This window comes from Elgaria multicarinata, chromosome 6 (assembly GCF_023053635.1).
Source record: "Elgaria multicarinata webbii isolate HBS135686 ecotype San Diego chromosome 6, rElgMul1.1.pri, whole genome shotgun sequence".
In the NCBI taxonomy this organism is placed as follows: Eukaryota; Metazoa; Chordata; class Lepidosauria; order Squamata; family Anguidae; genus Elgaria; species Elgaria multicarinata.
In genome coordinates, this window is record NC_086176.1 from 97,560,225 (window position 1) to 97,585,270 (window position 25,046).

At 44.4% G+C, this 25,046-nt stretch overlaps 1 protein-coding gene across 1 annotated transcript in view; it reads left to right on the forward strand.

Annotated features, from left to right (window-relative positions):
* The window catches only part of PLCXD3 (phosphatidylinositol specific phospholipase C X domain containing 3), an 89,394-nt gene extending 64,615 nt beyond the window's left edge, over window positions 1-24,779 (forward strand). The window contains exon 3 of the mRNA XM_063128125.1: window positions 24,467-24,779. Within this exon, the coding sequence (XP_062984195.1) occupies window positions 24,467-24,623 (157 nt within the window). The 3' untranslated portion in view covers window positions 24,624-24,779. The remainder of the gene's footprint in view (window positions 1-24,466) is intronic.
* The last annotated feature ends 267 nt before the right edge of the window (window positions 24,780-25,046 follow it).

Below are 25,046 nucleotides of genomic sequence, written 5' to 3' on the forward strand. Positions count from 1 at the left end.
TCATCATCATCATTATCATCTCTGGGCAGTTCACAACAATAACACACTACACATGTACAAAAGCTATCTCGGTGGAGCTGATCAGTAACACCGCCGGTCATAATGGTTGTCATTTTGTTATCAAATCAATAAAAAGCAGGCAAGCCGTTATCATAGGAAGTCTCACATTCTGCCTCATTGCATTTGCATCTCACGTACAGAAGCGCAGGTAAAATATCTCCAGAAATGGCCACTCACATCTCACGTTCTTCCCTGTGAAGAGTGAATGATAATAGCATCACGAGGCTCTGTGAAGCTAAACCCATTAATGTTTGCAAGGCACTTTTTGTGATTTTTCATTGCAGGAACCGATGCAGTTTTTCTTTTTCCAAATAGCAGCATAAAAGGCAGTAATTCCTTTATTGTTATTATTATTGGGGGTTTGGGTTACCCCCCTTCAATTAATTCAGCTAATTCAATTTTATTGCACTTTCCTTGTGTATAAATCCCTAATTTGGCCTGAAATGAGATTTCCCAGACAAAGAGATAAAAGTTGCATAAGAGGAGTTTGTAAGAGAGATACTTTTGCACACAAAAAAAGCAACGAAAGAAAGAGAAAAAGGTAGCTTTGTGCTTGGGAAGACACATCATGCTTGGACTGAAACAGACGCTTCAGCTGTCCTGATGAAGCTTTCTCCATTCTTTGTGATTTGAACTGGTAGAAGGACGAACAATGAAGACCTGGATGTCTGGATGGGCTTAAAGCAATCGAAGGATCATTCAACGGGCTTTGACCTTTGGCAAGTTTTTTAAATGGTAGAGCCGTCAGAGCGAGAGTTCTGGTAGCTAAGCAACTGTCATGTAGAATATATTATGGCTTGGTAAAGTGGCTTTAAGGAGTGAAGCAAAACTGATTGTTGATGAGCAGTTCGGAGCCTTGGAGAACTGCCAGGTTCATCCTTTTGTTTACGGAGCCTCATCAGAGACGAGTGTTTTGACTCCACAGCCTTGACAATTTCAGTAATGCAGAGTGTGAAGCATTAGCTATCCACGCACAACACACACACAAAACCAAAACACATACACTCCGGAAACCACCAATGAGTTCACAATGGCACCTTGAAGTGAGATTGGTGTGGCAGGACCCTTACTTTCAAAGGCTGCCTTTTGCTTCTATTTCAGAAAAAAAAAAAAAAGGCAGGCAGAGGTTAATTTCTGATAGGGCGGCAAGCAGGGCACTTGGTACCAGGACAAAGTTGCCTTAAAGCCAGGCTTTCCAACCAAGAATCCTCACCTTAAATCTCTGATGTCTTTGGGCTGGCTTTGGCCAGATCTAGACCAAGCAGGATATAACACTTTGAAAACGGTTTGAAAATGGTATATAGAATGTGTCATGGGTCCCAACAGTTGTCAATACCATTATAAACCATTATAAAGCGGTAGCGTAGATATTGCCTTTGCTTACTCAGTGATAGGGGAAAGACACATCCATCCACATTAGGGTGACTATATGAAAAGGAGGACAGGGCTCCTGTATCTTTAACAGTAAAGTGCAAAAGGGAATTTCAGCAGGTGTCAATTGAAGGGGGTGAAATTCCCTCTTCATCACAGCAGTTAAAGCTACACTAGCTATAGTAGAGTGGCCAGATACAAAAGAGGGCAGGGCTTCTGCAGCTTCAACTGTGTGGATGAAGAGAGAATTTCACCCTCTTTAATTGACACCTGCTGAAATTCCCTTTTCCACTTTACTGTTAAAGATACAGGAGCCCTGTCCTCCATTTCATATGGTCACCCTAATCCACATCCATTCTATATACCATTTTCTCACTGCCTTGATCGGGTTTATATATTGGCAGTTGGCCATATGACCAAGAGCTTGCACTCTCATTGGGAGAGGGCATGGGGTCAGCAGCAGAGCACAGGGTTGTTGGGTGTTTTTGTCCCCAGAATAGGATCCCAAGTTCACTCTCCGACATCTCCAGTCAAGAAGGATCACAAGCAGTCGGGCCTGGAAAGGCAGGCTTTTGATGGTCGGAGAAGACAATTGTGATCTACTGTAGATGGTTTGACTTGGCATACAATTTTTCACATCTGGTTAAATGGATCAGGTTGCAGGTGGTGGCAAAGACTTCTCTCTGCGACCCTGGAGAGTAGGGTTGCAAGGAGTCCACTTTCTTTCAGTTGCCTAGACCAGCCTTCTACAACCTGGTGTCCTCTAGATGTTTTGGAATTCACTTCCTGTCAGCCCCAGCCACCATAGCCATCAGCCAGGAAATCTGAGAGTTGTGACCCAAAAGAAGGCTGGCCTAGGCATGGGGTTTTGATTTGGGTGAAACCTGGCTGGTTGGAGAGGACTTCCGTGCCACCCTGATCCTCAAGGTAGCCCCTCCAGCCTCTGAAAATGTGGCTCAATGGTGACACAGTGGGGAGGCAGGATGCCCCCAAATTGCCCAGAAGCACCTTTTGTGAGTGGAGCCCTTTTGTCCACTGAAGCCAGATCCTGGTAGCTCACATTTGGGCGGGGTTGGGAATCCGTTCTAGGTTTCAGTCAGAACCAGGTAGAATGCTAAAAAAAAAGTTATCAAAGGTATTGAACCATAGGCCCAAATAGGTTTAGCACCTTAAATAGCTTTTGTAGAATTGTGGCTGGTTCTGACTGAAATCGAGAATGGATTCACAGCCCCACCAAAATCAGAGCCACTTGCCTCCGTTTTCTTGGATCCAACTAGTGATGCTGCCAAATTTCATAATCAGACATCTTATTAGTTGAAACCCATGTGTTCATAATCCTCACCTTTGTAGACAACTTGGATCACTGTCTTACATATTTGTTGTTAATTGTGAGCTTTGGAGCATGCAAAATATACATCTAAACTACAACATTTCTTCACATGTGCAGAGTTGGTTGCTTTTTAACCCTTTTCTTTTGGGAAGAAATACTGTGGTGTTACTTTAACATTTTAGGAAAAGGTTGGTATCTGAACTCTTTCCAAAACCCAACCATGTTCAACTAGATGGCTGCATAGGTTTTAGACACCTCCATATACCAATTCCTGCACCTCTCCTCCATGTACTAATCAGTGATGATGAGAAAACATTACGTAGAAAGGCCATGTGGAAACAAACAATCAGGAAGGGGTACATAATAGTGTGACACATTATGTCATGACACGTGACGTGATTCCAAACTACACCTCCCAAAATGTAGCTTGATATTGTGCATGCGCAAAAACTCATTTACACAGAATGAGATCTTGAATAATGGAGAACTCTCATCCGAGATTGTACAGATAAATTAATTACTTTCTGAGGAAATAACAAATTCATTTGGGGTATGTTCACCCATCACCACATAATTTTATTTGTGTGTGTGTGTATGGTAAGGGTGTATACTCACAGCTCTGCTTTTAACGAAAAGCAAAGGCAGATTAATTAAGCCAGTTCAGGGCATTTTATCATAGAGCTGATTTGAGTGGCACCATGGGATACTGGCAAAAGTGTACAACTTTTCATCACTTTGACAGGGCTACCATAGATAACAAGCCTGTAATGAGCCCGTGATTTAAGCTGGCTGATGAGCTCATGATTTAAGTTCTATCACACCTGAGAGGGTTAAAAAGTGGGCTCCCAGGTCATAAGGGTGTCTTGCTAAAGGGAGCATTGATAAATTCAGTATAGAATTCTTTTTTACATAAAAAAGATGTATATTTCAGGTGAGATGTTGGCTAGGGACACAGAATCTAGGAAGCTGCTTGTCCATGGAGTCCAGTATTGTCCAGAGTTTCCCCGTCATCTGCTACTTGAGGCTCTTTTAACTGGAGATTAACCAGCAAGCTTCTGTAAGAAAAGCATGTGTTGAACCACTGAGCTAGAGCCATTTAGCAGCCTTAAAAAACAACAGCAATCCAGTAGAGATTTGCTGGCCACAGGAAGCAGCCCTTGTAATTTTGTGTTGCAGAAGCTCTCAGTAGGGTTCCTCTGTTATTTAGCAGCAATAGAGAGGAATTCAGCAGTAGCTCCAGGTGCAGTTGAGAGCAGCTGTTATGACAGTGAGTTGCATGAGCCGAATGTGTCTAGCACAATGTGGGACCACCACCACTCTGCTCATTGTGGGATTGCATGGAGAGGGGAAGCCTGCTGCTTCTTGAGAGGACAAAATCAATTTGAGGGCCTTATGCAGGAGACCCACCACCTCCACAAGGCAGGACATCAGCACAGGATTGACAGAGTTTACTGGAAATGTTGCAATTGTGTGTGGTTGCAATTGGATGAGGAGGATATGAAGAAATCCAACTCAATTGGAGTTGACAAAGAGATCCAACCAGATTGGGGTTGACAAAGAGATCCAACTCGATTACAGTTGACAAAGAGACCCATCTCAATTGGGTTTGACAAAGAGATCCAACTCAATTTCGGGTTGACCCAAGGTTTTGGAACTATACAACAGGTTCCCAGCACAGGTCTACATAAGGAAAAGGTCTCATATTAGCAGGTGTGTCCTGCATATGTTTGAGCAGCCTTCAGAAATCTGGTTTCCTTCAAATGTCTTGGACTTCAAAACCCATCCCAGGTTCAAATCTCCTTTCAGTCATGACTTTTGCTGGGTGAGCTTGGGCAGTCACTCTCTCTCAGCCTAACCTACCTCACAGGTTTGTTGTGAGGATAAAGTGGGCTGGGGGGATATAAAACTGGAATATCATGTAATGAACCATAATATTGGAAAGTGACTTGCATCCAGCTGCCCCAACGATATTGGCAGGGAAGGAGCGGCGTTTTAAATCTGAGTTTGCTGGACTCTGGAGCCTCTACACCTGGGGTATAGGCACATCCCTAGTTAAAAGAACCTCAGATGTCCGAGAACCTGGAAAGCTGTATGGTAGACAATACTGAACTAGATAGATCCGTAGTCTTATCGTTCTATGTTCCTAGTTTCCAGTCTAGGCACAGAACAAACCCAGACCTGCGTAGGGTGCAATCCTATGCTTGTTTAGACAGAAAAAAGCCCTTCAACCCCCAGCATTCCCTAACCAGATACAAAAGAGGTCCTGCAGCTGTTGTGATGAAGAAGGCATTTCACCAGGCAATGCACGCAAAAAAAAAGAAAAAGAAAAAAAAGACACCTGATAAAATTCCCTTTTCTATACACTGTTACAGATACAGGAGCCCAGCCCTCCTTTCCATATGGTCACCCTACTTTTGAAGAAAGGACCTTGTCAGCTGTGGTGCCTTAGTGCCAAATTGGATGAATTTCAGGCATCATGTAAAAATGATTCTGTTTTTCTGAGTGTTAATGGCTTCTAATTGGCCTAATGTGTTGTTGTTTCAGCTGCTTTGCAGTATTAAATGGCTCTTGAGGATTCTGCTACTGTTGAAAATGAATGCGCACTTGTTGTATTTGTTTTGTTGTTTTGTTGGTAGCTTGTCTAGGGCACATGTGAGGTTATCGTGGTTCATACATGCACACTATTTCTCATCCTTCGTTTCTCAGTTGTGGGAACTAAACTCCACTGAACAGAATTACATTTACTTGAGCCCATATAAATGTTCTGTCTGTGACATTTTATCTGTGTCGGGTCATTCACACATGCATGTCAACTAGCAATGATAAACACAGTTGTGAGTATATCCCTAATATACACCCATCCAACCCCCTGAGATCTTCTGAATATCTTACTGGTCATTGCATGACCAATAAAATGTAGCTAGGTAACAGTGAATAAGAGGGTCTCCTCGGTAGTAGCACCTACCATCTGGAATACTCTCCCACTGTGGTAAGTTTCAAATGCCTCTTGAAAACATACTTGTTTGCACAGACCATAATGGATTTTGTTATTGCCCTGTTTTATTGTTTGTGAAGTTTTTAATTATTTATTATTTTATATTGTATTTATATGGTTTTCATATTGGTGTGTGTGTGTGTGTGTGTGTGTGTGTGTGTGTGTGTTAATGTGAGCTGCTTAGGGATATCTTTTTAAATATTACGTGTTTTAGATGTATTTTAAATAAGTACATGAATGAAAGGAAGGAAGGAAGGAAGGAAGAAAAGCACTGAGTCGACATGTCTGAGTTCCAGTTTGTGGTGGTAATTCCTTAACCAGTTCATGGATGTGATCATTGAAGGGAAGTGTTCAATTCTGTTGGCCACCCATGCACAGGTGTGTGTGGCCTAGCTAAGCGACATGAGATTCCTTACAGCTCACATCATGTCACAAATGCAGTTTGTTGATACTGAATTCCTACCATTGATTCCTGTGGCAGCTGTATAGCCACCAGAGATTTCCTCTCAAAGTCCTGACCAGACTCAACCTGTCTTTGCCTATGATATCTGACAAGAACATGGCTGGAGGTATTTCCGCTCCGGGCAATTACAATAGCCCTGTTCTGCCTTCCTGTGCACAGTATATGTTATCCCCTGAAATAAAACCACTATTGAAGACAAGAGTGTTTCCTCTGCAAGGGGGAGCCAGTAATGAACCGATATGTCCCTGCGCAGATATGTCCCTGTGGGGTTTGGATGCATTCCCCTGGATGGAATATTCAGTGAATAAGCAGGACTACAAGCCAAAGTGACATGGTTAACCATGCAACTGTGAAATGGGGCACTGATGTGAGAATTCAGGAAACCGAAACTAGCTAGCTCAGGGACCAATGTGTATGTGTCACTGAGCAATCAAGAGAGAGATAAAAGAAACAGCAGGGGGACAGATGAACAGAGAATGGGGAGCAAAGAGAGGTTAGGTTTCTATCCAGTGACACTGGCCCAGCAAAAACCTAGCAAGATGTTACAAAAAAAGCAGCAGCCAGGGGAGAGGAGGAATGGGGGAAGGCTAATTTGACGTTGAAGACATGAAGTCTGCATGGTCAGAGTCTTAAGATGAAATGTGGGAGGAGGGTTTGAAGACATTCAAATTACGCTCCACTAGGTGATGTGATGGTTTCAGGTTGTACTGATGGTTGATCCTTAGTTACATCCCGTTTGGATTACTGTACTGCGCTCTACATGGAGCTGCCTTTGAAGAGTGCTCGGAAACTTCAGCTGGTTCAAAGAGAGGCAGCCAGATTGTGGACCAGGGCTGGATACAGGGACCTACAACTCCCTTGTTACAACAGCTGAACTGGCTTCTGGTCTGTTTCCAGGCACAATTCAAAGTGCTGGGTATCACCTAAAGTCCTATACGGCTTGGGTCAAGGTTATCTGAAAGAACGTATTCTCCCATATGAGCCTGCCCGTGCTCTGAGATCTTCTGAGCCTTTCTCTCAGCCCCACCAATGTCACAGGCACTCCTGATAGGTACGCAGGAGAGGGCCTTCTCAGTGGCTGCTCCAAAGCTCTGGAACTCCCTTCCCAGAGAGGCCAGACTGGCTCTGAGCTGCTGATCTCTGTACTCCTGCTTGACTCTGCTCTTGAGACTGCATTTCTATTGGACTGCTATCTCTTCTTTTAACCTTGGCCACATCTCAGATCCTTTTCGTAGAACACTCAGTCTTGACTGGTAATCCTGTGCTCTTGACTCTTGGATATTTACTGCTTGACTATTGGACTTGTTCCTTAGTTTTCCCTAATGCTGAGCATGAACCAGCCACCGACCTTGGTATCAAAGTCCATAGTGTTTCACTCGTTCTTGTAGCCAGATGCCAAACCACATCAGCCCAATAAATGAACAGGAATTACCCTAATTGCTCGATGTAGTATCCTAGCACCTGCTGGTATTGGTTAGCTGGCAAGGAGGCTTTTGCTGGGATATTTCTATGATGTAGAGACTAATTCAAAGGATCCAATTAAAACAGTGGCTGAGACATCTTACAGTAGCCAAAGAATCCCTCAGTTGGGAGAAAAAAATTCCAGAGGAGGCCTGGCGGCAAGGGAGACGGATCTTCACAATGGCATGCCAGTGCAGACGGCTCTGCCAAGCGGCCTCCGGCGTCTCTTCCCCAGGCCTGTGGGAGTTTGAACAGAGGGTTTGTCTCATCACCAGAGAAGGTTGCGCGGCTCGTGGATGGGAATAGACAGCACAGAGTCAGACCCGCCTTGGTCTCCTGTGAGACTGCCTGACAGTAGCATAAGGTATGCCTTTGCAGCCAGCTGTCTAGGAAATTCAACAGACCTCAATGACTAGGCAGCTGGCCATGCTTGATTCAACCTTTGTTATGCTTTAAGGCTTTGTGCAGAAGCCAGCAATTTGCCCACACCGATGTTTCCAGGTCTGTAGCCACATGGGGGAAGGTCTGACAATGTGGACCCCTTAAGCGATCTCTCCCCGCATCCTCTGAATGCACACACACACACACACACACACACTCTCCATCCCTCTCTCCCTCTCTTCCTCTCTCTCTCTCTCTCTCTCTCTCTCACACACACACACACACACAGACACAACCACTTTTACTTATGGAGAAATAAGAGACCAACACATCTGGAGGGCCTCAGTTTGGGGAAGGCTGATTCAGAAGATGGATTACTATAGACATGACAGTTCTTTGCAGGTGGATTACAGGGCCAGACTCAGCTGCCATGGCCACTGCCGCCTGCTTTCCTGTCTCTCTGGGGGTGGCAATGAGGATTGGGTCCCTTTTGGTGGCTCCCTCTCCTTGGCACTGCCCAGCTACCAGTGGTACCTCATTCCCCCTGGCTATTGTGCAGAGGGAGAGGGCAGGTGGCAGCTGCTCCACTTTCACTCAGTGTTTGCCTCCTGGAGTCAGTGTGTGGTGGATGTCCTTAGTAAGGAGTAGCAACAGGCATGGCTACTGCCACTACCCGGAGGCAGCAAACACAGATGAGTAGGCAGCTGGAAGTGGCTGCTGATCCTTACCTCCTTGCTCACAGGGTGACCACTCATGAAAATGCCAAAACAGAGGAAATGCATCGCCAGTCACAATGATTTGTGTAACATTTGCATATGTTGGTTTAGATGTATAGATGCAAATTTAGAAACCTTTATTATAATTTAAATAGAAAAGCAATACATTTCAGTATACGGTGGAAGACTGTGACCAGGTGACCTGTGTGCCTACCTGTTCAAATGGGCTAACTTGTTGAAGGTGTGGTGCCCATCTGGAAGCACAAAGCCTCCCGTGCCTGAGTCTACACTCAAGGACCATGTGGGATGGTCAAGCTGCAGTTGCTGATGTGATACCTCATCGGCTCAGCTCTCGGGGATGACTTAGCTGGATAGGTGCCCTGCTGTCATAAAAACTTGGTCCCTGATCTACTGGACAGTAGGGGATCTGAGCCACGCAGCAATTGTGGCAGAGATGGGGCATTAACAATAAGAAAATATTAACAGGGCCAGCCCTAATATGAGGCAGAGTAAAAAAGTCACCTCAGGTCGCAGATGCGAGGTGGCAGCCAAATGTTGAAGGAGAGAGTTGTGTCCCACCTGGCTTGCTTTTCACCCCCTATTGCTGCCTTCAGGAGTGGTGGAGGACGCTGCTCCATTGGCAGTTCAAAGGCCAATCCATTGAATGGGAGGGTTGCCATTTTTCCTTCACCTCAGACAGCAGAATATCTCGGGGCAGCCCTGAATATCAAAGACCAAGCTTGTGCTAGCACTGTTTGAAAGCTGAATATTCTGTCGTAACCTTTCCAGTCTCTGAACTTCAATGCAGAAAGTTGTGGCACAAGATCGAAGCTGGGATGAAGGGTGGAATAAGGTGTTTCCATTTTCAAAATGATAAACCGAAGCAATTTTCAGCTTAAAGAGACTAGAGGGAAACCAGCCCTATCAATTCTTGAGAGTCAAGTTATGGCAAAGTTAATCACATTAACATTTAGTAGAGAAAAGAAAAGATGAATATTCACTCCTGGGCTGATGAAGTTTTGCTGTCTGAGTCATAATGTTCTGACATTGTGATAGAATGTTAATGATGGCAACATTCTAATGCAAGTACCTCCTGTTGTGGGGAACATCAGTTATTCCTAAGGAGCTTTTTCAAGTGAGGGGGGCAGGAAGAAAGGCAGGAAAGCAACAAGGCAGATACTCCGTTGGCTGAAAACATGATTGCTTAAAGGCAATGTGGCAGCTCTCCTTTTAGAGCAAGGGTGGACAACGTGGCCCTCCAGAGGTTTTGGCCTACAGTCCCATCAGTCCCAGATACACTTAGCCAAATGGTGAGGAATGATTGGGAGTTGCAGCCCAAAACATCTGAAGGAACACCGGTTGCCCACCCCTGTTTTAGTAGCCACGGCATTTCAAAGGTAAGCCTATGCGGCAGGGTCTTGCTATTTACTGTGTAATCTGTACAGCACCATGTATATTGATGGTGCTATATAAATAAATAATAATAAAATAATAATAATAAAGGAAGCCAACCAGATCTGCATGTCCAGGACTCATGTGTGAATCACAATGCCATTATCCTTTGATTTTGCAGTTGATCGGATTCTGCAATGCAGCTCTCAGTGCGGTGGACAAAAAGGCTTTTATTTTATTTTTAAAGGTAAATACATTTAGAAACATGCAGTTTGGCAGAACATATCTTGAACAATATGTATTTTGTGAGAAAATACAATGAAAAATATGTATCTAAATATGAATTTTTGTGCAGGGTTTTTGTTTGTTTTAAAAAATCTGCAGATTAATGTGGGAAAAGGACAAAACAGATTTATGAATGAACCCATGAAAAACTGACACAGACTGGAACTGAACCAATCCGCCCATCTCTAGTAGTAGCTGAGTGGAAGAGCACGTGGTTTTCATGCAAAAATGCCCTAGGTTGCATCCCTGCCTTCCGTAGGGGGGAAACTCCTGTGTGAAACTCTACGTGACCCCAGTCAGTGTAGAAAATGCTGAGCTATTTATTACACTTACATCCCACTTTTTTTCCTCCATAAAGAACCCAAGGTAGCATACATCCTCTCCATTTTTATCCTCACAACAACAACCCTGTAAGGTAGGTAGGGCTGAGAGTCTGTGACTGGCCCAAAGTCACCCAGTGGGTTTCCATGGCCGAGGGGACTAGAACCCGGCTCTCCTGACTCCCAGCCCAATATCACACTGGCTTTCCTAAAGTCAGCTAGAGAGACCAATGGTCTGAGTTGGTTTAAGACAGCTTTCAATAAGTGTGCAGGACTTGCATCTAGGGTAGGCATGGTCGGGCACCTCCCAAGAGCCTATATCCCAGCTAGGGGCCCACTGACAAGAACCCCCTGGATTTGCTCCTCCTCTTCACTATTGCAGCCTATTTGTCACCTGCCTTTTGCTCTGGTCCAATAACGTTGGCTAGGGTGACCATATTTTGGAAACCAAAAAGGAGGACAACATGGTCACCCCCAAGGGGGCGTGTCCAGTACCAAGGGGGCGTGCCCACCCGAACATAGCCATGGTCACATGTCTGATTTTACAGCACACGTTTAAGACAAATCTGTTCTACATAACACCTTAATGTTAAAATCACTGAAATAAAGAACAAGTGAGAGATTCAATGTATCTGAAATTAACTTCACTCACTCCTACTTTTGTAGGTTTTGCTGTACTTTGAAGCTTTTGCTCTAATCTGTGTGTTACATTCTCCCCTTCCCTCAAATATCTTTTCTGACTGTATCTTCACTCATTGCAAGCTGCTGTTGGTTGTTAACAGGGTTTACTACTGGCCCCAGATCTGTTTCAAATTTGGTATGGCTAAAGCTCTACCTAAAAGCTATCATGGTGCGAACTTTCAGCTCTTTATCTTTAAAAATGACAGTTTAAAAATAATAATTTTAAAACCTCATTTTTAAAAAAAATCCTAAAAAATCAATGGATGAATGGATCTATTTCAAATTTGGTGTGCCTAAAGCTCTACCTAAATCCTTTCATGGTGCAAAGTTTCATCTCTTTATCTTTAAAAATGACGATTTAAAAAAAATTAAAACCTCAATTTTTAAAAAATTCCTAAAAAATCAATGGATGAACGGATCTATTTCAAATTTGGTATGACTAAAGCCCTTCCTAAGAGCTACCATTGTGCCAAGTTTCACGTGTTTATCTTAAAAAATGACAGAGTTATAAGCATTTTTGTTAATTCCCATTAGTGCTGCTCTTTAAGAAAAAAACGGATTTCCCCTCCCCCTCCCGGATTTGCCACCAAAACCCTGGACAAATCCGGGCAAATCTGGTCATATGGTCACCCTAACGTTGGCGATGAAAAGGAAGCCACTGCCCAGTTGCTCACTGACTCTGCCTGCAAAGCAACCAAGTGGTAGCAATGACGAGAAAGAGGAGGACAATAGCAGTGAGAAGATAGACTCACTGGGAAAGGGGACCCATTGAGGGTGTCTTGCCCAAGGACCCTGAAAAACCTGGAGCCAGTCTGGATTCCCAGTTTGAAGGACTGACATTAAAATGGAAAAATGGCCGGACAGTGAACAGAACTGTCAAACCTTTTGCTTCCTCCACCTTTACCAGCAGCCTGGCATGCTGAAATGAAATGACACACAGGGATAAAGCAATTGGAGGATGTGGGGAGGAATTCGCCTTTTTACTTTCTGTGTAACGGGTTGCTGTTCAAGGAAGAAGAACAGAGCCAGATAGATGATGATGATGACGACGACGACGATGACAAATGTGAGTGTAGTCATGGTGACATTAAAGTAGGAAGGAGCCAAAGTGTTCCATACTTTGGTGGCTGTTTAGCAAATAAAGCAGGATGTAAATGTTAATAGTAAATAATAATTGTCAGAAAAAGAACAAGAACACAGAGCAGCACCCGCCGTTTCCTGACACGTAAGAGATGAACAACATTAAGAGTCTGCTGAAACTCCAGTCTCTGTGTGTGCATAATGTTGTGAAGCTCTCAGCAGCAGCAGATGTTACAACGAAGGCTTAGTTTATTATTACCTACATTAGTGCAGGGGAAATTCAGAATATACTGTATACCACTGGTATGCTTGGCCCATCTTTTGAAGAGCTCTTTTCATGCCTTCCTTCCTTTCTATGTATTTGCTGTTTGGTTTCCAGTTATTGCCAAAGGACTTGAGCAATAAATTGGTAAAGTACCTGTTTTGTTTTGATTTGGCTAGTTAGTTTATCATTTGAAGCATTTTCACCCCCTTCTTCAGCCAAAAAGGCTGCCAGAGAGGCTTACATACAATCATTACAAACACGGCAGTCCCTGCCTACAGGCTTACAATCTAAAAGACGCAAGAGAAAAGAGATGGAGAGGGGAAAGTGGGGAAGCAAACGCAGCTTCCCATTCTTAAAGCTGAATTGAAGTACTTATAGAGCCACCATCACAGTTAGGCAAGTTTGGGCGCCTGCTGAGGGCTCCCCAGCCAGCAAGGGCCCACTGACAAGAGAGCAAACTGGAGTTGGCTCTTCCTGTCCACCATTGAACCTGCTTGTTCACCTGCCTTGCTCTGCCTCACTGGCATCTACACAACAGTTGTGGTGAGGAGGAGGAGGAGGAGGAGGAGAAGGAGCAATAGCAGCGGGTGACAATGTGAGAAGGAGAAGGTTGATTCATGGAGGGAGCTGGTGGATGTGTGACTGAAGTTGCCAAAAGGGTGGTCAATGCTTTTAAGCCATACATTGGTTATTTCTCGGTTGGACTACTGCAACCTTCTTCTCACTGGCCTTCCTTCTTCTCACATCAGTCCGTTGGTTTCTGTTCACCACTCTGCTGCTAAGATCATCTTCTTGGCTCGCCGCTCTGACCATGTTACTCCACTTCTGAAATCTCTTCATTGGCTTCCAATTCACTTCAGAATCCAATATAAACTTCTCCTGTTGACCTACAAAGCTTTTCACTGTCTAGCTCCTTCCTATCTTTCCTCTCTCATCTCACACTATTCCCCCGCTCGTGCTCTTCGCTCCTCTGATGCCATGTTTCTCACCTGCCCAAGGTTCTCTACTTCCCTTGCTCGGCTCCGTCCATTTTCATCCGCTGCCCCTTACGCCTGGAACGCTCTTCCAGAACATTTGAGAACTGCAAGTTCAATCACAGCTTTTAAAGCTCAGCTAAAAACCTTCCTTTTTCCTAAAGCTTTTAACACTTGATCTTGCTCTGACTTTATACTGTTAGTTTTACCCTACCCTGTGCCTGTTTGGTGCATTCTCTTCCCCTCCTTATTGTTTTATTATGATTTTATTAGAATGTAAGCCTATGCGGCAGGGTCTTGCTATTTACTGTTTTACTCTGTACAGCACCATGTACATTGATGGTGCTATATAAATAAATAAATAATAATAATAATAATAATAATAAAAGCTGTAGAGATATGTGCCCTTGAATAAATTCCACCAGAGAACTTAAAGTAGGACTAACATCTAGGATAGGCATGAATGGCACCTGACAAGGGCCCAAAGCTCAGCCAGGTCCTACTGATAAGAGCCTTCTGGAGTTGCTCCTTCACTTCACTGTTTGTTCACCGGCCTTCACACTTATCCAGACAGAAGTGGTGGTGAGAAGGAGGCGCAATGGATGCCAGATGCCATTGCAAGTGGTACCAACGATGAGGAAACAGATGAGGAGTAAGAGTAGGTAGTGACAACAGTGGTCAGAAAGTCGACTCATTGAGGGAGGGGGCTCATTGAGAGTGTCTTGCCTGAGGCCCCTCAAAATCCTAGAGCCAGTACTGAGTACTTTTAATGACCTGCTGGAATAGAAACCCTTTAGGGAGCTCCACTGGAGATGATCTTTCAGCAGAGCTGATGAGATGGCCCTGCTTCCCATTTCTCTCTGCTGCCACCTGAGGAAATGGCTGTTTCCAGGGGATGGCAGTATCTGGGTTGTATAGCTCCGCTGCATTTCTAAGGAGCCAGCAACGGCAGTTCTATGACCTTACGAGCGTCAGACTCGCAGGAAACAAGTAGAAGTAACTCTAACAAATTTATGGATCTGTTGCCAAATTCAAGTTTCCTAAATTACCATTTGGCGGTCATAGGATTCATGGCCCTGAAGTGGTTATCTATAATTCAGCATCCTCTAATTGCTAGATAAAATAAAATAAAATATGGAAGCAGATTCAATCAGATGGCACAGTTTGACCTTTCAAATAGGGGTGTGCACGGACCCCCCGCTCCGCTTCACTTGCAGATCCGCCATTTTTCGGAGCGGGTCGCTCCGCCCCGCCCCCGCTCCGCCCACTTCCGCTCCGCTCCGCCCGGAGCTCCGGATCGGATCCGGAGCTCCGTTTTTGCCCCCCCATAGGCTTGCATTGAAAGCTAAAAAAGTAAACAACTTTTTTTCCGTTGAAGTTAGAAACCTCACGTTTGGCACCATGACACCTCATGGGCGTATACACACACACGCCAAGTTTCAAGGCAATCCCATCATCCCCTGATTTTTGGCGAATTTTTGAAAATCGGGCACCCCATTCACACCCCTTGGGATAGCTCCGTCAATTTGCATGTTACAAACCTCAAACTCGGCACCAGGGCAGCTTATCCATGTGTCCACATGCACGCCAAGTTGCAAGCAAATCCCATCATCCCCTGATTTTTGGCGCGGCTCTACCCTCTAACGCACCTCCCATAACCCTAATTCACACCCCTTTAGATAGCTCCGTCAATTTGCACGTTAGAAACCTCAAACTCAGCACCATGATAGCTTATCCACGTGTCCACATGCACGCCAAGTTTCAAGGCAATCCCATCATCCCCTGATTTTTGGGGAATTTATGAAAATCGGGCACCCCATTCACACCCCTTGGGATAGCTCCGTCAATTTGCATGTTAGAAACCTCAAACTCGGCACCAGGAGAGCTTATCCATGTGTCCACATGCACGCCAAGTTGCAAGCAAATCCCATCATCCCCTGATTTTTGGCATGGCTTAACTCACCCCAAATTGTCCCATTCTACAACTACGTCAATTTGCACGTTAGAAACCTCAAACTCAGCACCATGATAGCTTATCCACGTGTCCACATGCACGCCAAGTTTCAAGGCAATCCCATCATCCCCTGATTTTTGGGGAATTTATGAAAATCGGGCACCCCATTCACACCCCTTGGGATAGCTCCGTCAATTTGCATGTTAGAAACCTCAAACTCGGCACCAGGAGAGCTTATCCATGTGTCCACATGCACGCCAAGTTGCAAGCAAATCCCATCATCCCCTGATTTTTGGCGCGGCTTAAACTTTTTAACTCACCCCAAATCAAGTCCCATTCTACAACTACGTCAATTTGCACGTTAGAAACCTATCCTTTGGTCCCATGACAGCTTACCCATGTGTCCCCATGGACACCAAGTTTCAAGGCAATCCCATCATCCCCTGATGTTAGGGGAACTTTTGAAATTTGAACACTCCAGTATGTCAGGGATTTAAAGTTGCAATTGCAGACAGCTCAATGGGGCCAGTTCCAAGGCAATCCCAACATGCCACGAGATAACCCTAAATCTTCTGGCACATTTGAAAAAGGGATTATTGAATTTGATAAAGTCTAAGTGAGCGCAGGAAGGACTTCTCCCCTTAGTCAAAGCAAGACACATACACCATCGCTGCAAGGCGGGAAGGGGAGAATTATTATTATTATTATTATTTATTTATATAGCACCATCAATGGAAAGCAGGCAGGCAGCATGCATTGTAGTGCCGCAAGGATGGCTTGAGCACTAACGCATAGCAAACCAACCCATAAGTGGGCGCAAAGTGAGGCAAAGATGGCTGGTTGTTTCTTTCTAAGCCAGCAGTTACGCCTTGAGGGGCACAGAGGAGGACGATTGGGAGCAAACCAGGCACCAGGCGGGCAGAGAGGCAGGCAGAGTAGGCGAGGAGTCAGTCCTGGCAGATGCCCCACCACAGCAGCACCCCAGGGGAGGCGGGCAGGCAGGCAGGCAGGCTGCGGGCATTTCTGGGGGCACAAGGAAGTGATGGCTGGTTTCTAAGCCAGCATTGCAGTTAGTCACGCATTGCAAACGCAAACCATCCCAGCGAGTCGGTCACCGAGGAGGACAGGCTAGCAGAGGGGCAGGCAGAGTGACATGTCATAGATCTAGTATTGGGGAGGAGTCAGTCCCGGCAGATGCCCCAACACAGTAGCACCCTGGGTGGGCATTGGAAAACGCCATCTTGTGGGTCAATACTTCCCCCACCCCATGTCCTGCAGGGTTGCCTGCCTAACCCTTGTGGGGATGGGAGATGGAGAGCTTAGAGTGGCAGTGCCAGCAGCAGCCTTCGGCTTTCCCCTGGAACCAGTCGCCTTGCCCGCCTCTTTCCCCAGCAAGATCGCCTGGTGCTGCCTATGAAGATGCATCTTCATGCTGCTGGTTCCATAATGCCCTGTCGATGAACCCCTGCTTAGGCTGAGTTTGCAGTGGCGACAGACAGCAAAGCGGGGATCCGCTCCCAACTCAAAGTGGTCCCACACGATGCTTGTCTTTCGTTTCTGTGGTGACACCACCAATTGCCCGCCTGAGCTCTCTGGTGTTGCCACAGAAACAGGGGTGTGGGATGAGACTGGGGAGAGAGCCTCGGCCTGCTGCTGCTCCTCCTCAGCCCCCACATCCTGGAGGCCCACCGCCTCCTCCTCCTCCCCCCCCTCCACTGTGCTGAGGACCTCGTCTAGGTCCATCAGCGGGCTCGTGGGCTGAAAGGAGAATGAAGGAGTTGGGGATACTCCTCCTCCTCTAATGGCACTGCTGCCACGTGCCTCTTGCAAACGGGCACTTTTCCCATTCCCACCCTCAAAAAGAGAACGCCGGGCACAAGTTGCAGAAGAGAGTGGCTCTGCCTGCTGCTTGTCCTGCTTCTGTTTTGGAGCAGTCAGCCAAGGAGTTGCCCGTTTGAGTTTCACAGGAGGAGAGGAAGCCCTGCTGGCAGACTGAGCCTTGCTGCTTTCAGCACGCCTGCTTTCTCTTTTCATGATGACTAACAAAATATTAATACTACTAATACTATGTATAAGGTACTACTAAGAATATGTATAAGAAGAATATAATATGTTTAAATGTAGGGAAATGGGACAAGAACAATAAAATATACTACTACTAATATGTATGAGAATATACTACTAAGAATATCTACAAGAATATAATAATATGTTTTAGAATATTACTAATAAATGTAGGGAAATGGGACAAGAAATGGGACAACCACTACTATAAGAAGAACAAAATATGAATACTACTACTAATATGTATGAGAATGTATACTAATAGACTACTAAGACTATGTCAAAGAATATAATAATAATATGTTTAAGAATAGGGAAATGGTGTGCGTATGCTTTCCCCAAAATGCTCAATCTGTGGCTGCCTGTTGAACTTGACAAAAGCAGCCCACTCCGTCGAAGTTACACAGAGAAGAAAAAGAGAATCCAATTTTTTTGGTATATTTGGTATATAGAAGATAGAAGGAAACACAATCAGGATTTAAGAGAGGGGAGGGGGAAAAAGAACCAACCACTACTATAAGAAGAACAAAATATGAATACTAATATAATATGTATGAGAATATATACTAATGGACTATGTGAAAGAATATAATAAAATATGTTTAAGAATATAAATGTAGGGAAATGGGACAAAAAGTGTGTGTATGCTTTCAAAAGAAAGCTTTCACAAAAGCAGAACAGTCAGGCTTTAATACAGGGAAGGGGGGGGGCAACCAACCCAACCACACACTCCAAAATTCAAAAATAAAGTTTATATTAAATCAAAGTAAGGGGAAAACACAGGGCAAACTAAGCTACAAGTCAGAAAGAAGCAAACAAACACACACACGCGCCAAACTAAACCTATATTAAATTAATCTATCTCCAAAGCAGGAGCACTAGCTAAGTAAGTGTTCCCTCCACGAACGCCAACCCACAAAGAGACACAAAACAGAAAGTTCTCAGGGTGGGTCTGCCTTAGTCCCCCCTCCAACGCTGGGATTGGAGGAGGATGCTTTCTGAGGAGATGAATTCTCATCAGGATTGGGAGTTGAATGTGCCTGTCATCGCTTCCAAAAAAATAATAATAATAAAAAAAAAAAACCCAAACCCCGATTTTTAAAAAAATATTGCACGTGAACCACAGCACGCAGAAAGTTGAGAGTGGTCTCAAAATGACCCCCATCCACGACTCTCTGTGCACAAGAATTTTCAGAACGATAGCTTAAACCCCCCCCCAGTTATCCCCGATTCTTTCCCTCAATGCAATCCTATGGGCGAAAAGCCGAAACGCCGTTTGAGCCCTGCGGTTGACCCGATTTTTAAAAAAATATTGCACGTGAACCACAGCACGCAGAAAGTTGAGAGTGGTCTCAAAATGACCCCCATCCACGACTCTCTGTGCACAAGAATTTTCAGAACGATAGCTTAAACCCCCCCCCAGTTATCCCCGATTCTTTCCCTCAATGCAATCCTATGGGCGAAAAGCCGAAACGCAGTTTGAGCCCCGCGGTTGACCCGATTTTTAAAAAAATATTGCACGTGAACCACAGCACGCAGAGAGGTGAGAGTGGTCTCAAAATGACCCCCATCCACGACTCTCTGTGCACAAGAATTTCCAGAACGATAGCTTCAAAAACAACGTAGTTATGCGCGATTATTTGCCGCAATGCAATCCTATGGCGAAATGTTTTCAAGATGGCGACCGGAGCGCTCCGACTGAACTCGGAGCTCCGAAAAATGGTCGCTTCTCTTCGCCTTGCTTCTAGGGGGTCCGCGGTCCGCTCCTACTCCGCCTCTGGGTAAGGCGGAGCAGGCCAATCCGCTACTGCTTCTACGCTCCTAATCGGAGCGGAGCACATCCCTACTTTCAAACCTTTTTGGAACAGCAGATTCCTCCTTTTTCCCCTCTCTCTTTTTCTTTCCTTTTTACTAACTAGACCAGCTTCTGCTGTATTGAACTTTCTGCCTGCAAAGAGACCCCTAGAAAAGGGATGAGGAACATTTTTCACTTGAGATTCATATTCCTATGTAAATAACCTTCTCTCACTCTCTCTCTCTCTCTCTCTCTCTCTCTCTCTCTCTCTCTGTGTGTGTGTGTGTGTGTGTGTGTGTGTGCTGCCAGTGGTCCATGAGTCCAGATCCAAAAGTGGGGACCGTCAATGCCACACACTTCCCCATGCACACACTCTCGTACATGCACACACATTCTCATGCATAATGCACACATACACACAAAAATGACACACACACCCATGCTGCAATTAGGTTTGAAGAAGGTTTCTGATTGGTTCCGCTGGGAGACTTTTCTCAAGAAGCCTAATTCCCAGGTGGGGGCAATTTTTTAAGGGGGCTCACAGGTTGAGGGGGAGTGTTAACCCTCTTCACCCCAACTGTGCCCCCCATCACCCCCCTCTTTGTGCATTTCCTGTAGGCAGCTGTATGAACAGAATGCTGAACTAGATGGACCCTTGGTCTGATCCAAGACGGCTCTTCTTATGTTCTTAATTTGTCTTGGAGTGGGGGGAATTACCTTCACTGTTGCCATACACAAAATGTTGGGTGATAACACAGACATGATTTCAGTGGTGTGCTGATGAACATATGTAGTGTGACTAAAAACAAAACAAAACCTTTGTCCTTATACAAACCGCAAGAAATAGAATCAAACCTCTCTTACTTCAGCAATTTCGTGTTGGTATCTGTTCATTGAAATTCCTTTCAACGACGCTTTAGGAATGGCAATAGTTCACTGTCTGTATTCCCCCCCCCCCCCCCACAATCCCTCTGACAGCACAGTTTACATTCCACCCTGGGCATGTGTATATAAATCTGCCTATTTGAGGTTAAACAAGACTGATAAAGTGGGCATTGTCCATGAAAGCTTATGCCAACATAAATGTGTTAGTCTTTAAGGCTTGTTGTTTTTGTTTTTGCATGAATCAAGAGGTGCTTCCTTGATTTGCCAAGGGCTACCTGCAGGATTTTATACTGGGAAAGCGAAACACATTTGGCCAGGCTTATTATCTACTTTCATCTCCTCTCTCTCTCTCTTTTATAGGCAGCCATAAGGTGTTTGCTAATGTCAGGGTGTATAATGTAACTGTTCTAGGCTTCGGAAAGCATTCAGCTATGTGGGTAGCTGTTACACAGCAGGGTCTACATTTTCCATGACTAAAATGCTTAATGAGGCCAATTACAATGACTGAGGCATGCAGAGACTGAAAATTATAGGGAAGGGTAAGCGTGTTTTGTATGGCCACCTGAAACACACCACCTCACAACACATATCCACACACACACACACACACACGGAAAACACTGAATCTGGCTTATTCCCGTCATTGACATCAGTATAGAGGATATTTCCATTAACTGTGAAAAATGGTTCAGAGATTTTGTCATGGCCTGGATGTTGACTCATTATCTGTGGAAGGGCAAAGATGCTGTCCGTTTTCTGAACTTCATGAAGAGTCAGATAAAGAGTGCTTTTGGCAACCGCTGCAAGTGGGACTCTGTGGTACACATTTTCTGATGGTTTCTGCTGCCTCCATTTTGGGGGGCTGCTCTGTATGTTCCACATCAGAAGTAGTAATAATAGGCTTGTCAGTTGGCCAGTGGGGAATGGCCTGTGTAATTCTTGTGCCTTGATCTGGGGCTGGGTCCAGGTTTGAGGGTGTCCTCAGCAAAGAGCACACTGGTGGCCCCCGTTCTACCTCCAGCAGGCTTAAGAACATAAGAAGAGGTCTGCTGGGTCCATCTAGTCCAGCACTCTGTTCACACAGTGCCAAACAGCTGTCGACCAGGAAACCACAAGCAGGACATGGGAACAACAATACCTTCTTGCCCATGTTCCCCAGCAACTGGTGAGGATAGAGGCTTTCCTCGTCTATCTTCCTCCACCACAGCTGCAAGGAAGAGTCTGGAAGCTTTCACTTTCATTTTAGATAGTTTGCAGCTGGCATTAATCTTAACTATGGTAACTGGAAAACAAGCCAACTTCAAACCACAGTTTAGGAAGCTGCCTTCCCCCCACTAATCATAGTTAGGATAAACTTCAATTGAAAGTTCAGACAACGTTGTGGTAGATCAGGCAAATCTTTCATGTTTGCACGAGCTTACTCCTACTGCCCAGTTAAGAAATTCAATAATTAAATGCCTCCAAGAGAATTCTGGATTAAAGAATGGGATCTCAATTGCTAATGCACTCCAGCTTGGCCTCTTGGCATGAGAGTAATTAAAGTTGTATTATCTTTGAGGTTTCTCAGATGGGAGACAGAAGTGCCAGGCCATCAGTAATGGGTGATTGGATCGTTAGTAGTTTTTACTGATGAGAAAGGAATTCAAACAATAGCTGCCTGGTTTTGTAGTTGAGGTACCAGGAGGTGAGTGCCCATATTAGATTTATAGCAACATCTCCCTTGAAGAGGTGTAAAAACAACCATCAAAATAATTAGCTTGGTAATAAACCAGGTATGGCATCAATAATAGGAGGAAGTTTCCCAGATCATATATATATATAAGAGATGTGTTTTGAGAAGACATACAGATTGAAATCAGAGAAATAATTCTGGTGTCACAAACACTCCTGAAACATGTCATAGGATTCTGGAATGATTTTATATGTATGTGGATGCAAGTACTTATTTTGATAAGAAGTTTGAAGTTCAGCATTATTATTTGGACATGTTGATTTAATATAGAATATAGCCTTAGGAATGTGAACGTAAATTTGTGAAGTAAAAACTATCTAAACATATTAATAGCCTCAAAAGTCTAAATAAAAGAGGATTCTGAACACATGAAATTGGGAGTTCTCTCAAGGAGACGTTACCCTTATCTTTAAGAACCTGGTAAGCTTCATGCGGATGATCATTCAGAGTGATGTTGTTATTGCTGTACTTAAAAGACATAATTTAAGATAATGTTGAATGTATCAGATGTTTGAATCTATGCATGTATAAGCCTTGTATTTAGCACTGTTGTGCTAATATTTTTATAGTAAAAAACAAAAACAAAAGATCTTATCTGAGAGAGTAATTTCTGGAAATAGAAAGCTCTGTATGACCAATATCCAGAGTGAAGAGTTAGTCTCACTCAAAAATGGCAACTATTTTTGGGGAGAAATGCAATGATGTCAATTAAACAGGTAGCTCAGGGTTGCCCACATACTGGTACCATATTTTGAAAGAATCTCACACCTGGGACATATGTCACACATGATAAACCATGGTTAATCTAAAATAGAAGTGGAAGCTTCCAATCTCCTCATAGCCACACTGGAGGAGGAGAAGGGAGGGGGTGCATAAGCCCTGTGAGAGGTGAGACTTTTTTTCATAAGGCTAAACCATGGAGTTTGAACCCAGCCCAGCCCTCGTTTGCTTTCCACTCCATGGTTCTGCAGAGGATGGCATCATCTCTACTTTCTTCTGTACAAAGTGGTATAGATTCTAACTGGAACTTTTTATCTGAGAAACAGCATGTGAACACTAGAAAAGAGTCAAGATATAGGTGTCTTAATGTAGATAGGGTGACCATATGAGAAGCAAGACAGAGCTCCTGTATCTTTAACAGTTGCATTGAAAAGGGAATTCCAGCAGGTGGCATTTGTATGTGTGCAGCACCCCGTGAAATTCCCTCTTCATCACAACAGTGAAAGCTGCAGGAGCCCTGCCCTCTTTTGTATCTAGTCACATTATTATTATTACTATTATTATTATTATCCTGCCTTTTCCTCAGTACTATTTTAACTTTTGTAAATTACAAAAGTTAAAATAGAATTAAAGCTACAGTAAAATTAAAAACATGTTACAAAATTTAAAAACTGTAACAGGTTAAAAGGGGGGATCCAATACATTAACACAGGTCCAGTATAGTTCCAAAAGCCTGCTGAAACAAAAAGTTTTTGCCTGCCTCCGAAAGTGTAGTACAGAGGGATCCAGCCCAGCCTCCCTGGGAAAGGAGTTCCAGAGCCTTGGAGCAGCCACCAAGAAGGCCCTCTCCCGCGTACCCATCAGGCGTGCCTGGGGATGTTGGTGGGACTGAGAGAAAGGCCTCCCCAGAAGATCTCAGAGCATGGGTAGGCTCATATAGTATAGCTCCTTCAGCTTTAACCGTTGTGATGAAGAAAGAATTTCGCCAGGTGCTGCATGCATAAAAATAATACCTGAAATTCCCTTTTCTATACAACAGTTAAAGAGACAGGGCCCCTGTCCTCCTTTCCATATGGTCACCCTAGGTTTAAAGCAGGAGGTTATGCCCATTTCTAGAAGTGCCACTAGGTTTGAGGGCCACCAGAGTTCGTTGCTTTCCTACCTGCTGCCCTGACAGCTCTTTAAAACAACACCTGGGGGAGTGGCTCTAGGCCCTCACCCTGCCACCTGAAGACCCTCTTTTTGTCCCTGGGGTGCCTCCTCCTCCTCCTAGAAGTCTTGCATGTTAAAGGGAATATCTTTTACCCAACCCTGGTTTTGTTTCATAAAACGTGAACCTCCGACCCATGCTCCCCTGGTAGCGTCACTGCTCAATTCACTTGGTTGATACTGAGTTTTGCCAGCTAGGTGCAAAAGGAACTGTAGGCAAATCCAAAAGGCAGAGGAAGCAGTTGTTTGAAACAGATCCCCCCAGCTCAGGATACTAGGTCTTGCTTTCTCTGCTTTTCTTCATGGGTAATTCTTGTCCTTTTTCCTCTGCAGAGCTCTTCCTGCCATGATGCAGTGGGTCCGAACCCAGACACCAGGTGAAAGCGGTATCAACATTGTCACTGCGGACTTTGTAGAACTTGGCGACTTTATCAGCACAGTCATAAAACTGAACCACATCCTGGATGAAGGTGAAGCCGATACGACTTGATACTGTACTGTACCGTACCGTGTCCAATATGCTCCAGAATGGAACTTTTATTCCAGTTGTGTTAGGTTAGGTTGTAATCTTGTAATGGATTTTGCAAGCACATGCTGAATATTATCATTTATATTATTATTTGGGGCGTGTCAAAGGGTAGGCGAAAGAGGGACGTGCTTTTTCACTTGATCATTTCCTGACATTGATTATTTCGTGTCTCATGAAACCCAGCCAGGTTTTAGTACTTGAGTTTCCTTACTTGAGAAAGCCATTAATAAATATTCCGCCGGCAACCAAATGTGGTTTGGGCCATATGGATAATCATTCACTATGCTTCATTCATAACTGGCAGCCATATGTTGCCCTCTGTCTGTGAAATACATTCTCGTTGTAATTTTGCTACTGAAGAAAAATTCTATTACCCCATCAATA